This window comes from Candoia aspera, chromosome 1 (assembly GCF_035149785.1).
Source record: "Candoia aspera isolate rCanAsp1 chromosome 1, rCanAsp1.hap2, whole genome shotgun sequence".
Lineage (NCBI taxonomy): Eukaryota > Metazoa > Chordata > Lepidosauria > Squamata > Boidae > Candoia > Candoia aspera.
Window position 1 is genome coordinate 32,282,441 of NC_086153.1, and position 12,865 is coordinate 32,295,305.

At 38.4% G+C, this 12,865-nt stretch overlaps 1 protein-coding gene across 1 annotated transcript in view; it reads left to right on the plus strand.

The window, feature by feature from the left end:
* PSME4 (proteasome activator subunit 4) overlaps nucleotides 1–12,865 on the plus strand; it is a 97,498-nt gene that overhangs the window by 15,954 nt on the left and 68,679 nt on the right. Inside the window, exons 4-5 of the mRNA XM_063301527.1 lie at nucleotides 5,458–5,502; nucleotides 7,646–7,795. Of these exons, the coding sequence (XP_063157597.1) occupies nucleotides 5,458–5,502; nucleotides 7,646–7,795 (195 nt within the window). The remainder of the gene's footprint in view (nucleotides 1–5,457; nucleotides 5,503–7,645; nucleotides 7,796–12,865) is intronic.

Sequence of the window (12,865 nt, forward strand, 5' to 3'; positions counted from 1 at the left end):
GTATCTTGCTTAATGACCACATCCCTTAGTGATGGAGTTGCAGGTCCCAATTGTTGCAGTTAAGCAAGGACTACCTGTAGTCTTTCAGAATTACCTCAGATGCTTTTTAAGCAGCGTGCAAACTGTTGCATTCTGATCCTGTATTGTGCCGCTTTGGGTCAGTTTTGAAGGGATGTTGTCTGGTGCAAGGGTGGGTGAAGTGATTATTTCTCATATTTCTCTCACCTAGTCCGAAAATGGCTTGTATGCTGGACAGAATTTGATACTACTGGAAGCTTCACTGTCCTGAGTGCAGTACAATATAGATTTGAATATTAATGCTTATTACTATTGTGCCAGGAGAATATTACTTATTTTTGTACTGTTACTTAACTCTAGTAGATCATAGATGTCATTCAGGACTAAAACTGCATGTTTAAAGTAAAAAAGGAAATAGCACATTTATGATTTTTGAAAATAAAGAACAATCTTCTACGGTACGTCGGTATTCGTGCTCAAAAACTTTAGAGAAGTGAGTGCAGGAAGCTTAAAAAATCAGATAATGTTTTTATTTATCGTTTTTCTTATTTTTAAACATTTCTACCAATCCTTTCTAGTTCGGGAACTTACTTAAATAATTAAAAAATAAATTCAATATCAGAAGCTCCCAGATAACTATGAAACGTAGTAAGATTAAACCAGAAAGCAGTAGCAACTATTAGACGCAGCCAGAGAGAGAGAGAACATCTAAAGAAAAATACATTTTTAAATGATAGCTGTGGTGGTGCTGTCTGTATTTTTGGGGAGGGCACTCTGGAGGTATGACACTATAGTGATCAAGGTCCATCAACATAGTCAACTTTATTTATGAAGATAGGAACCTGTCTTAATTATGAAATGGGCAAATTAATAAAGGAAGAGTGAGTTGTTAAGATACTTAAATCCTAAACCATTTAGATCTTTAAAAGTGAGATTGTGGAGATACTTGCAGATAACAGTTTGTTTGCTTGTTTGTTTTTAGTTTTGACTAATGTAATGTAATCTAGGGAACATGTCTTGAGAGTGATTCACTTTAGTTGAAGATTTCACATAGATGAAGATTTCACGTTTGCAGAGGCAGACCTATGGTTAACACACTGAAGTAATGTAACCATAATTTTTCAGAAGCATGAATTGCTGTGGCAAAGTCATTCTTGTTGTTTATTCGTTTAGTCGCTTCCGACTCTTTGTGACTTCATGGACCAGCCCACGCCAGAGCTTCCTGTCAGTCAACACCCCCAGCTCCCCCAGGGACGAGTCCATCACCTCTAGAATATCATCCATCCATCTTGCCCTTGGTCGGCCCCTCTTCCTTTTGCCTTCCACTCTCCCTAGCATCAGCACCTTCTCCAGGGTGTCCTGTCTTCTCATTATGTGGCCAAAGTATTTCGGTTTTGCCTTTAATATCGTTCCCTCAAGTGAGCAGTCTGGCTTTCTTTCCTGCAGTATGGACTGGTTTGATCTTCTTGCAGTCCAAGGCACTCTCAGAATTTTCCTCCAACACCACAGTTCCAAAGCATCAATCTTCCTTCTCTCAGCCTTCCTTATGGTCCAGCTCTCGCAGCCATATGTTACTACGGGGAACACCATTGCTTTAACTATGCGGACTTTTGTTGTCAGTGTGATGTCTCTGCTCTTAACTATTTTATCGAGATTTGTCATTGCTCTTCTCCCAAGGATTAAGTGTCTTTTGATTTCCTGACTGCAGTCAGCATCTGCAGTCATCTTCGCACCTAGAAATACAAAGTCTTTCACTGCTTCTACATTTTCTCCCTCTATTTGCCAGTTATCAATCAAGCTGGTTGCCATAATCTTGGTTTTTTTGAGGTTTAGCTGCAAGCCAGCTTTTGCACTTTCTTCTTTCACCTTCATCATAAGGCTCCTCAGTTCCTCTTCGCTTTCAGCCATCAAAGTGGTATCATCTGCATATCTGAGATTGTTAATGTTTCTTCCAGCGATTTTAACTCCAGCCTTGGATTCCTCAAGCCCGGCTTCTCGCATGATGTGTTCTGTGTACAAGTTGAATAGGTAGGGTGAGAGTATACAGCCCTGCCGTACTCCTTTCCCGATCTTAAACCAGTCCGTTGTTCCGTGGTCTGTTCTTACTGTTGCTACTTGGTCGTTATACAGATTCTTTAGGAGGCATACAAGATGACTTGGTATCCCCATACCACTAAGAACTTGCCACAATTTGTTATGGTCCACACAGTCAAAGGCTTTAGAATAGTCAGTAAAACAGAAATAGATGTTTTTCTGAAACTCCCTGGCTTTTTCCATTATCCATCGGATATTGGCGATTCGGTCCCTAGTTCCTCTGCCTTTTCTAAACCCAGCTTGTACATCTGGCAATTCTTGCTCCATGAATTGCTGAAGTCTACCTTGCAGGATCTTGAGCATTACCTTACTGGCATGTGAAATGAGTGCCACTGTTCGATAGTTTGAACATTCTTTAGTGTTTCCCTTTTTTGGTATGGGGATATAAGTTGATTTTTTCCAATCTGATGGCCATTCTTGTGTTTCCCAAATTTGCTGGCATATAGCATGCATTACCTTGACAGCATCATCTTGCAAGATTTTGAACAGTTCAGCTGGGATGCCGTCTTCTGCTGCTGCCTTGTTATTAGCGATGCTTCTTAAGGCCCATTCAACCTCACTCTTCAGGATGTCTGCCTCTAGCTCACTGACCACACCATCAGAGCTATCCCCGATATTGTTATCCTTCCTATACAGGTCTTCTGTACATTCTTGCCACCTTTTCTTGATCTCTTCTTCTTCTGTTAGGTCCTTGCCATCTTTGTTTTTGATCATACCCATTTTTGCCTGGAATTTACCTCCAATGTTTCTAATTTTCTGGAAGAGGTCTCTTGTCCTTCCTATTCTATTGTCTTCTTCCATTTCCGCGCATTGCTTGTTTAAAAATAATTCCTTATCTCTTCTGGCTAACCTCTGGAATTTTGCATTTAATTGGGCATATCTCCCCCTATCACTGTTGCCTTTTGCTTTCCTTCTTTCTTGGGCTACTTCTAGTGTCTCAGCACACAGCCACTTTGCCTTCTTGGTTTTCTCTTTCTTTGGGATGCATTTTGTTGCCGCCTCCTGGACAATGTTGTGAACTTCTGTCCAAAGTTCTTCCGGGACCCTATCGACTAAGTCCAGTCCCTTAAATCTATTCTTCACCTCCACTGCATATTCCTTAGGAATATTCGTGAGCTCATATCTAGCTGATCTGTGGGTCTTCCCTAATCTCTTTAGTCTGATCCTAAATTGTGCAAGAAGAAGTTCGTGATCTGAACTACAGTCAGCTCCAGGTCTTGTTTTTACCAACTGTATAGATATCTGCCACCTTTGTCTGCAAAGGATGTAGTCAATCTGATTTCAGTGTTGTCTATCTGGTGAAGTCCATGTATAAAGCCGTCTCTTAGGTTGTTGGAAGAGAGTGTTTGTTATGCAGAGTGAATTGTCTTGGCAAAATTCTATCAGCCTATGTCCTGCTTCATTTTGTTCTCCCAGGCCATGCTTACCTGTAATTCCAGGTGTCATCTGACTTAGCATTCCAGTCTCCCGTGATGAAAATAACATCTCTTTTAGGCGTGTTGTCCAGTAGGTGCTGCAGATCCTCATAGAACTGCTCTACTTCAGCTTCTTCAGCATCTGTGGTTGGGGCGTATATTTGGATCACTGTGATGTTAGATGGCTTGCCCTGAATTCGAATTGAGATCATTCTATCGTTTTTTGGATTGTATCCAAGCACTGCTTTAGCCACTTTACTATTAATTATGAAGGCTACTCCATTTCTTCTATGGTCCTCTTTTCCACAGTAGGAGATCTGGTGGTCGTTTGATGTGAAGTGGCCCATTCCAGTCCATTTCAGTTCACTGATGCCCAAAATGCTATCTTGAATCTTGACATCTCACCTATAACCACATCCAATTTGCCCTGGCTCATAGATCTTACATTCCAGGTTCCAGTGCCGTGTTGATGCTTAGAACATTGGATTCGCTGTTCACCACCGGCACCGCCGGCTGCTAGCTGTCCTTTCGGCTTTGAGCTAGCTGCGTCATCATGTCTGGGGCTAGTTGAACTCATCTTCTGTTCCTCCCCAGTAGCATTTTGACTATCTTCCGACCTGGGGGTCTCATCTTCCGATGGTATACCGACATATCTCTCGTTGTACTGATCCATTTCGTTTTTACGTCAAGAATACTGGGGTGGGTTGCCATGACCTTCCCCAGGGATCGCATTTAGTCTGACCTCTCTGTCATGACCTTCCCGTCTTGGGTGGCCCTTCACTGTTTAGCTCATGGCATCATTGAGGTGCTCAAGCTCCAGCACCACGACAAGGTAACAATCCTTTGCTGAAGAAAGTCATTCTTACCTTAAGATTTATGCTGCTGACACCTCAAAAGACCTGGTAGGAGACACTCTGAAATACACATACCATTTTAATATTCTGGATAAACATATAATCCACTTAAACATATTCCTCTTTTGTGAAGTGCAACACCATACATTTGTCTGTATGTCTGAGTTGTCATGTCTGAACTAGGTAGGGAGAAAAAAAATTGATAGGGTTAGCAATATCCTGATAAAAGACTTATCAGGATATTGATAAGCTCATACCCCAAATTTCTAGACATATTTTTCTGATTGGTTTCATGTAGAATTCATAGAAAACAAAATAGAGCAATGTGGAACTCTGTAGCAAAACTATTTTTTGGAAAATTGGGATTAGTTCCCGTATACTATATTTTTGAAACATATGCATCAGATGAGACCACAGTCATGTAAACTGTTCACCTCAATATAGCAGGCCAGTACAGAGGACTGTTTGCCACTGAAACTTCTTAGCAGTTTGGCAAAAATGAGCCAGAAAACAGTTTGAAATAAGTCTAGATAATCCGTATTATAGAGCATTTAGAAATAAGCCACTGCTTGAGTGCCCTTGAATGCTCTTGTAAATAGATACAGCCATTGTCCAGCGATAGTTCATTTGTACATAATAAGGTATACCTTTTAAAAACATGTGGCATCTCAAAACATTTATATTAACAGGGAAAAAACCTAGCAAATAAGTTTGCAGGTATGATGCAGTTTACTCAATTATATTTCTAAACTTTATTTACTATTACGTTCCTTTTTGTATTTAAAAACTATGAAATACACTCAGTTGAGTATTTAGGATATAAGGAAAAATATGATGCTTTATGTGGCCCAAGCAGTACTGCAGGAGAAATAGAAGCAAAGTCAAAAATCAGGCAAATCAACTGTAATACTAGTAATTAAGTCTATATAATTAAGTAAAATTAACTGTTGCATGTACATAGATAATGTGTAATTGAATCAATATCTTCTTAGACTTTGCATAATTATATAACTATATTCTTATACAGTAGGATAATGTAATTTATTCACCCTTTTTACTTTTTGCTCTCCTTTTAGCTCAGTAGAAAGTGTTTTGAAAACCCTTGTGAAAAATTGTCGACTGTAAGTACTTTAGCCATTTTCAATCTTTTATATACTTTTTGAAGTCTTGGATACTAAGACAGCCTTGTATGTATATGTAGCTTTCCTCTTGGCCCATTATGAAGTTGAAAAAAGCTATATGTCTTCATAGGGCTTTGTTGCCAGTAACAGAATCCTTTGGTTAGTTCTACCTTTTTTCCACTTCAGTAGTGAAGTACCTAATAACCTAACATACAAACAAATATGTTAGTTATAATGCCAACAAAGTGTATCTAAAATTGTTTGGAAATCTCCCATTACTTAAAATTATCCCTACTTTATGTATGGGGGAATAATAAAATAGCTGGATAAAATGACTGTTTGGCTCTTACATTTCCATGATTATATTTCAAGATATCTCTTGCATTATTTTTAAATGTTTCAAAATTTGCAGGATTGCAGATGTTGCAATGCATATAACTTAAATAATTATCACACCTATGTTAGATTATCTTATAGATGACAGTTTTTCAGTGATTTCAGTGCTTTTATTTGAACTGGACAAATTCTGATTCCTGGCAATTATCCTGGGATACTATTAACTTTGTAGTTGGATTGCAAAGTTCTTTTAAAGGATTATGCAAAAGGCAATGAGAACGTTTCTATTAAGAAATTAGAGTTCACAGCTATTCAATGCATAAGATTTGATTTCAGAAAACTCCTCAGAGAACAAGGACTGTGATATATTTTTGACTCATTAAAATAGCAACAGACTGGTTTGAATCAAGACCAAAGTATTGCAGAGCCTTGAATTTTTAAGTTTAACAGCTTGTCCCAGATAAAGAGAATAATATCGGCTTGTTCTCTGTAGTTTAGAGACAGTGCAGTATGGTATAATGGTTCACATGGTTATAATGTTTGAAGTGTTGTCCTGCTTCAAATACCTTTTCAATCTTAGGGCTTTCTGGATCGCTTTGAGCTAAAGTCTGTAAGTCCAGCCTCTTAGAGCCTTTATAAATATAACACGAGAGGAGACTGTGTTGTGCATTGTCTTGAGTTCCTAATGGAAAGATAGCATATAAAAGTAGTAATAAAATAAAACAAAAAATTGAGTATGGTAATATATGTGGCATATTATCAAGAGAAAAAGCACTAATCTGAAATTATCACTACAATTAGCCCCTTTATTAATCTTTTATAGTTAGAGGGGAAAATATGAACAAGATCAAGATAAAGAGTGAATTCTCTGTCTTCTCCCATTTTTATTGATCTCATTAGAGATAGAAACACTTGCTAATGGGGGAGTGGAGTTGCATCCAGTAGCCATGATCTCTTTATGTTCAGTGTGGATAAGAAGGGGGACCCTACTAGTCATGATGTACTGCTGTCGAGTTCCTTAAAAGGGAGTTTTGTGAAGGAGCTCAATATGGTCTTGATTCCAACAGGTCTTTTACTGATTAATTATGTAGGACCCCTTTTTTCAGTGCTTGGCCAGTGGGCAGGAATAACTGATGTGTTCTTTCAATGTACGAGAGGCTTCATCCACAACTTCAGTTATAATCAAAACATAAAACCTTTCTTCCTATGTTAGTGTTTTTCTTCAGTAGTTTGCCATAGTTTCTGTTCTTCATGGCATACTAACCCTGTACACAGAAATGCCATTTAGTTATTTTGGCTAACAGTTTCTTTATGTCTATCCTTCATGCTTTTGTCTAATAATTTTCAAAAACATTGGAACTAGCACCCACTGTCATTTCTTGTAACAGAGAATTTCATGCATTTAAATATCACTGCTGAAATTTTATTACTTGAATATTTAAAAGAATGTTTTCCATATAATCACCTGTCTGAGTATTAAAATTTGCTAAATGGATCTTTGTCTGTTTCTCAACTGGGATCACTGCATTTTGAGAAAATACAGGAGAGGATCTTCTTAGATATAGAATTCTAATTATGAAATGCCCTACTGTATGAGACAAAGCTGGCAACTGCAGTGATTTTATTTCCATGCTGTAAAAATCTAGCTATTCATATCTTTGGTCTCAGAAACCTGTTTAGTTTGTACTTTTGTATTTTTGTGGTTTTATTCTTGTTTTTTAATGGATTGTATCTCAGATCTATTGATAGGACAGATTATAAATAAATAAGTAGTACATGTTGATGCAAAAATCCCTCTTCTTGTTAGTTATTTCTCAGAAAATGCCACAGCAGAGATGTTAGATGAATGGCGGCCATTAATGTGCCCTTTTGATGTTACCATGCAAAAAGCTATCACTTATTTTGAACTGTTTCTGCCTACCACTCTTCCTCCAGATTTCCATCACAAAGGTTTTAGGTAAGTTGATCTTACTATTTTGCAGCATTTTCATATAATGATCTATTTCATGTATAGCTGATGTTTATGAACTTGAGTTTAACTAACACATGTAATAACTACTGTTGTACTGCCTTGATACTTCTGTCCTGAATGCTAAATTTTAAGGGGCAAGATCTTACCAGTTTGCCTAAAAGTTGCTTCTCTAGAATCAGCAGTCATATAACTGATAGTGGTTTTTTTTAATTTAAAATTATTTATTGAGTGAAAAGCAGTATCATTCTACCAATATCATTACTTAATTCAGTTCTTGATACAGTTCTGGTGCTAGAAATTCTGAAACTTTATTAATTTGATGTACCAACTATAATAAAACACTTGAGTCTGAAGCAAAATTATTTTTATAAGTTCTGAGCCTTAACAAACCAGTCCTCTCAATGTCTTGCCTTTTGGTACAAGCTCCAGGGCCTCACTCCAGGATGAGGCAAGGCTGCTCATTTGCCAGAGCCTCAAGAAGAGGGAAATGCTCATTGCACCAATAACGTCTTGTCTTTTACAAAAATCAAAGTAAGCGTGAAATGTCTTCTAAGCTTAAAGGGCCTTTTGGAATGCTTTGCACAAGTGTGCAGCAATCTGACTAATTAAGTTCCTATCACTGACATGGTTGAATAAGTTTGACATCTTTGGCACACTTAGTGTAATGTGTAGCTTGTCAGTAATGTAATATTAAACTTAAAGATTTAAAAAATAATACAGTGTATTCAGTTGTTTTTAATCTCCGTGTGACAGCCCTCATTGAGCCCAGGCTTCCTGCTGGCAGTTCACATATCCATACAGACACCCCAACAAACTCTTTGTTCTAGTAAGCAGATAAGTAGCAGGTGAGAATAACTAAGATAGTTTAGTTTCCCATAAGAAAACATCACTGTAGGAGAAGAAGGAGCTGTTGGGCTAGATTCTTTTTTCCAGAAAGGAAAGGAAGAACTAGGAGAATTTTGATGGAGCAGGTATAACAGCTGGCATCTAATATGGATCTAGACAGCAATGGCTTTTGAAAATTTGTTATTTTAATGAAGAGTAATGTTGGCTGGTTGTCCTAAATTAGACTGGATCATGTTGGATGACACACTGCTGAAGGCTTTTTGGCTTGAGGGCAAGTCCAGAGAAGATTGCTAAAGAAAGTAATTGGGTGAGATTCAGAAGAAGACTCTCTGAAGACCTGAAGAGAAGGTGGCACTGTGGGCCTGCTACTCAATGCAGATGAATTTCCAAGGATTGTAGGCAGATGGAAGAGGTCACATTCTGTCAACCAGAGTCAAGGGAGGTAGCCTGTACCAGTCTGTGACAGAAAAATGCTGCCACGTCTTTAAAGTAGGGTATACGTCAGGTGTTAGAAATAGCCATGTATATGTACTGGTTAGATTAACATAACTTGAAAATGCAGTTAGAGGAAATTTAGTTCAGAAAAATTATGCTGCAATGCCTTTTTAATCTCAAGATGCAAACAGCTTAAGAATGAGTTGGAGCAGTAATGATTTTGCCTTGTCTACTAGTAAATAATCTTTGCTAACTCTTTTCTGAAGAATATGGTGAAATCAAAAGTAGCTTGCTTACTTTGATGTGTTTTCTAAATAAATGGAAAAAAGTCCCAAAGAGGTGGTTTTGGCACTGTGTTCTTCATCAAATACTGGGAACTTATGAAAGCCCCTGTGACACTCCTTTTGTTAGTAAAGCATGATTACAGAAACTGGACTGGACTGGACTGTATGACAAATGCTCAAGAAAACTTTGGGCTTAGCTTTTCTCAGACACTAGCAATATGTGAAATACTGTGGGACCTATTGCTTAATATAGGAAGTGGGAATTTAAAAAAGAATAGGAAAGCTCAACAATAAGGATTTCAAGCATCTTTGGGCTGCTAAGTATATTTTAAATTTAAAAAAAACATAACTGGGATCTGGGCTTCTCATCAAATTTCTTTAGAAGTATATAGCCAATAATAAAAAGTTGGAACCACCTCCCTTTTTCTGTGTGCAGTTTGCATATATATCCATGCACTTAATGTCTCTTAAGTATTCTCTCTCTGGCTCTTTTCCCTGTTGATATGGCTTCTTTCTTTAGTTTTGTACTTCTCTCTGGATTTGCTTTCCTCCCTGCGCATTATCTTTTCTAATTCCTATTACATATTTTTCCTATTGCCTCTGCTACTCCCCATGCACTTTTCTGCTATATTCTTATCCACCTTTCCCAGCTCCCATGCAATTTTCCCATCTCTTAAGGTTCTTTGGCTTACTTGGTGTCATAGACCATTCTTCTATCTTGCCCTCTTGCCCTCCCTACCCCCAGCCCCCATTCCTTGATGGCTGTTTATGCTGTATGGAATAGCCCCAATCACTAGCATACTTTTTCTCTTTAGAATCTGGATCTGTTTGACAGTGAGAGAAATTGCAGATGGGAGTGACCAGAACTTTGCTTTGGAGACATTCCTACTACAGGATTGGGAGGAGTTTAAAAAAAAATTGAAGGGTTACCTACTTAATAAGCACATTGCATTGCCAGTCTCCTTTCAAAATGTTATTTCCATCATAATTTCAGGACTAAATAGTATCTTTCATACCTAAAACTATTAATTTAGAAAGAACCATACTTTCCTTTGACTTTCAAATTCTTGCAGATAAATTTGACAAGAATTAAATTAGTGAAAGGTGGCATGTGAATGGAGTAGAGATAGGCTGAATATATAACCTGTTTTTTGTTTGTGGAGGTTTTAACAGTAGTCTTCTAAAAGAAGGCTGAAATCTTGTGCAGAGCCTTTGCAGAGATTTGGTCTTTCCACAGGAACAATAATCTTTAAGAGCAAAGTCTGTCTTCATAATTACTTGATAGGGAATAGAGAAAAGGAAATTAATCTGCAAATACTTCATAGAATTTCTTAGTGAAGCTACTGAGTTGACTAAGTTAGCTGTATAGTTAACTGCATTATGAACATTTAAAATGTTCTTCATATTTGCTGGTCTCATGAATTGAGATAGCTGCATATATTTCTCCAAGCTGTTTCAGACTGTCCTTGAAAGTACTTTAATAGTTGGCTTCATATCTCAGTTCATCTTCTCTTTGGATTTATCATTTCAAGGTCATTTAAGCTACGTTTCTTCAACTGCTGATCCATAGGAGATTCTTTTTCTCTGGACTGCATCCCAGAGTTCAGTTCACTCATTGTTTTATAAATGGTTGTTTCATTTTGCAGATAGCTAAACCAAGGAAAGCATATCTCTTCATAACAATTTTTGTACTTGAGTTTCCTTTGTTCACAGATACTGTTTTTCTTTAGAGATACTATCAGTAAAACCGGGCCTGTCAGTATATGCATCATAGTATTTACAATGTATGTCTCTCCTTCCATACATTGTGAAGCCCCTGTAACACATAGTAGAATGTTGCCTCTTCTTAGAGATTTTGGCATTCAACACCTGTAGGTGTTTGATCTGATACCTCAGACCCCAGTAGTTAAGTGAGAAGAAGGTAAGAACCATTATGACGAAATGGATCCTACTTTCTGTAAAGATCTCTTCCTCCTCTTTCCCCAATAGTTCCTTCTTTTCACTACTTGAATAGAGGCAGCAGTGCTACTGGAGAAGGATTATAAATACTGTTGTTGTTGTTTATTCGTTTAGTCGCTTCCAACTCACGTAGACTTCATGGAACAGCCCACGCCAGAGCTTCCTGTCGGTTGTCAACACCCCCAGCTCCCCCAGGGACGAATCCATCACCTCTAGAATATCATCTATCCATCTTGCCCTTGGTTGGCCCCTCTTCCTTTTGCCTTCCACTCTCCCTAGCATCAGCATCTTCTCCAGGGTGTCCTGTCTTCTCATTATGTGGCCAAAGTATTTCAGTTTTGCCTTTAATATCGTTCCCTCAAGTGAGCAGTCTGGCTTTATTTCCTGGAGGATGGACTGGTTTGATCTTCTTGCAGTCCAAGGCACTCTCAGAATTTTCCTCCAACACCACAGTTCAAAAGCATCTATCTTCCTTCTCTCAGCCGTCCTTATGGTCCAGCTCTCGCAGCCATATGTTACTACGGGGAACACCATTGCTTTAACGATGAGGACCTTTGTTGTCAGTGTGATGTCTCTGCTCTTGACTATTTTATTGAGATTTGTCATTGCTCTTCTCCCAAGTGTCTTCTGATTTCCTGACTCTTACTTCCTCAGCCAGCATCTGCAGTAATCTTCACACCTATAAATGCAAAGTCTTTCACTGCTTCTACATTTTCTCCCTCTATTTGCCAGTTATCAATCAAGCTGGTTGCCATAATCTTGGTTTTTTTTAGGTTTAGCTGCAAGCCAGCTTTTGCACTTTCTTCTTTCACCTTCATCATAAGGCTCCTCAGTTCCTCTTCGCTTTCAGCCATCAAAGTGGTATCATCTGCATATCTGAGATAGTTAATGTTTCGTCCAGCGATTTTAACTCCAGCCTTGGATTCCTCAAGCCCAGCATGTCGCATGATGTGTTCTGCGTACAAGTTGAATAGGTAGGGTGAGAGGATACAGCCCTGCCGTATTCCTTTCCCAATCTTAAACCAGTCTGTTTTTCCGTGGTCTGTTCTTACTGTTGCTATTTGGTCGTTATACAGATTCTTCAGGAGGCATACAAGATGACTTGGTATCCCCATACCACTAAGAACTTGCCACAATTTGTTATGGTCCACACAGTCAAAGGCTTTAGAATAGTCAATAAAACAGAAATAGATGTTTTTCTGAAACTCCCTGGCTTTTTCCATTATCCAGCGGATATTGGCGGTTCGGTGCCTAGTTCCTCTGCCTTTTCTAAACCCAGCTTGTGCATCTGGCAATTCTCGCTCCATGAATTGCTGAAGTCTACCTTGTAGGATCTTGAGCATTACCTTACTGGCATGTGAAATGAGTGCCACTGTTCGATAGTTTGAACATTCTTTAGTGTTTCCCTTTTTTGGTATGGGGATATAAGTTGATTTTTTCCAATCTGATGGCCATTCTTGTGTTTCCCAAATTTGCTGGCATATAGCATGCATTACCTTGACAGCATCATCTTGCAAGATTTTGAACAGTT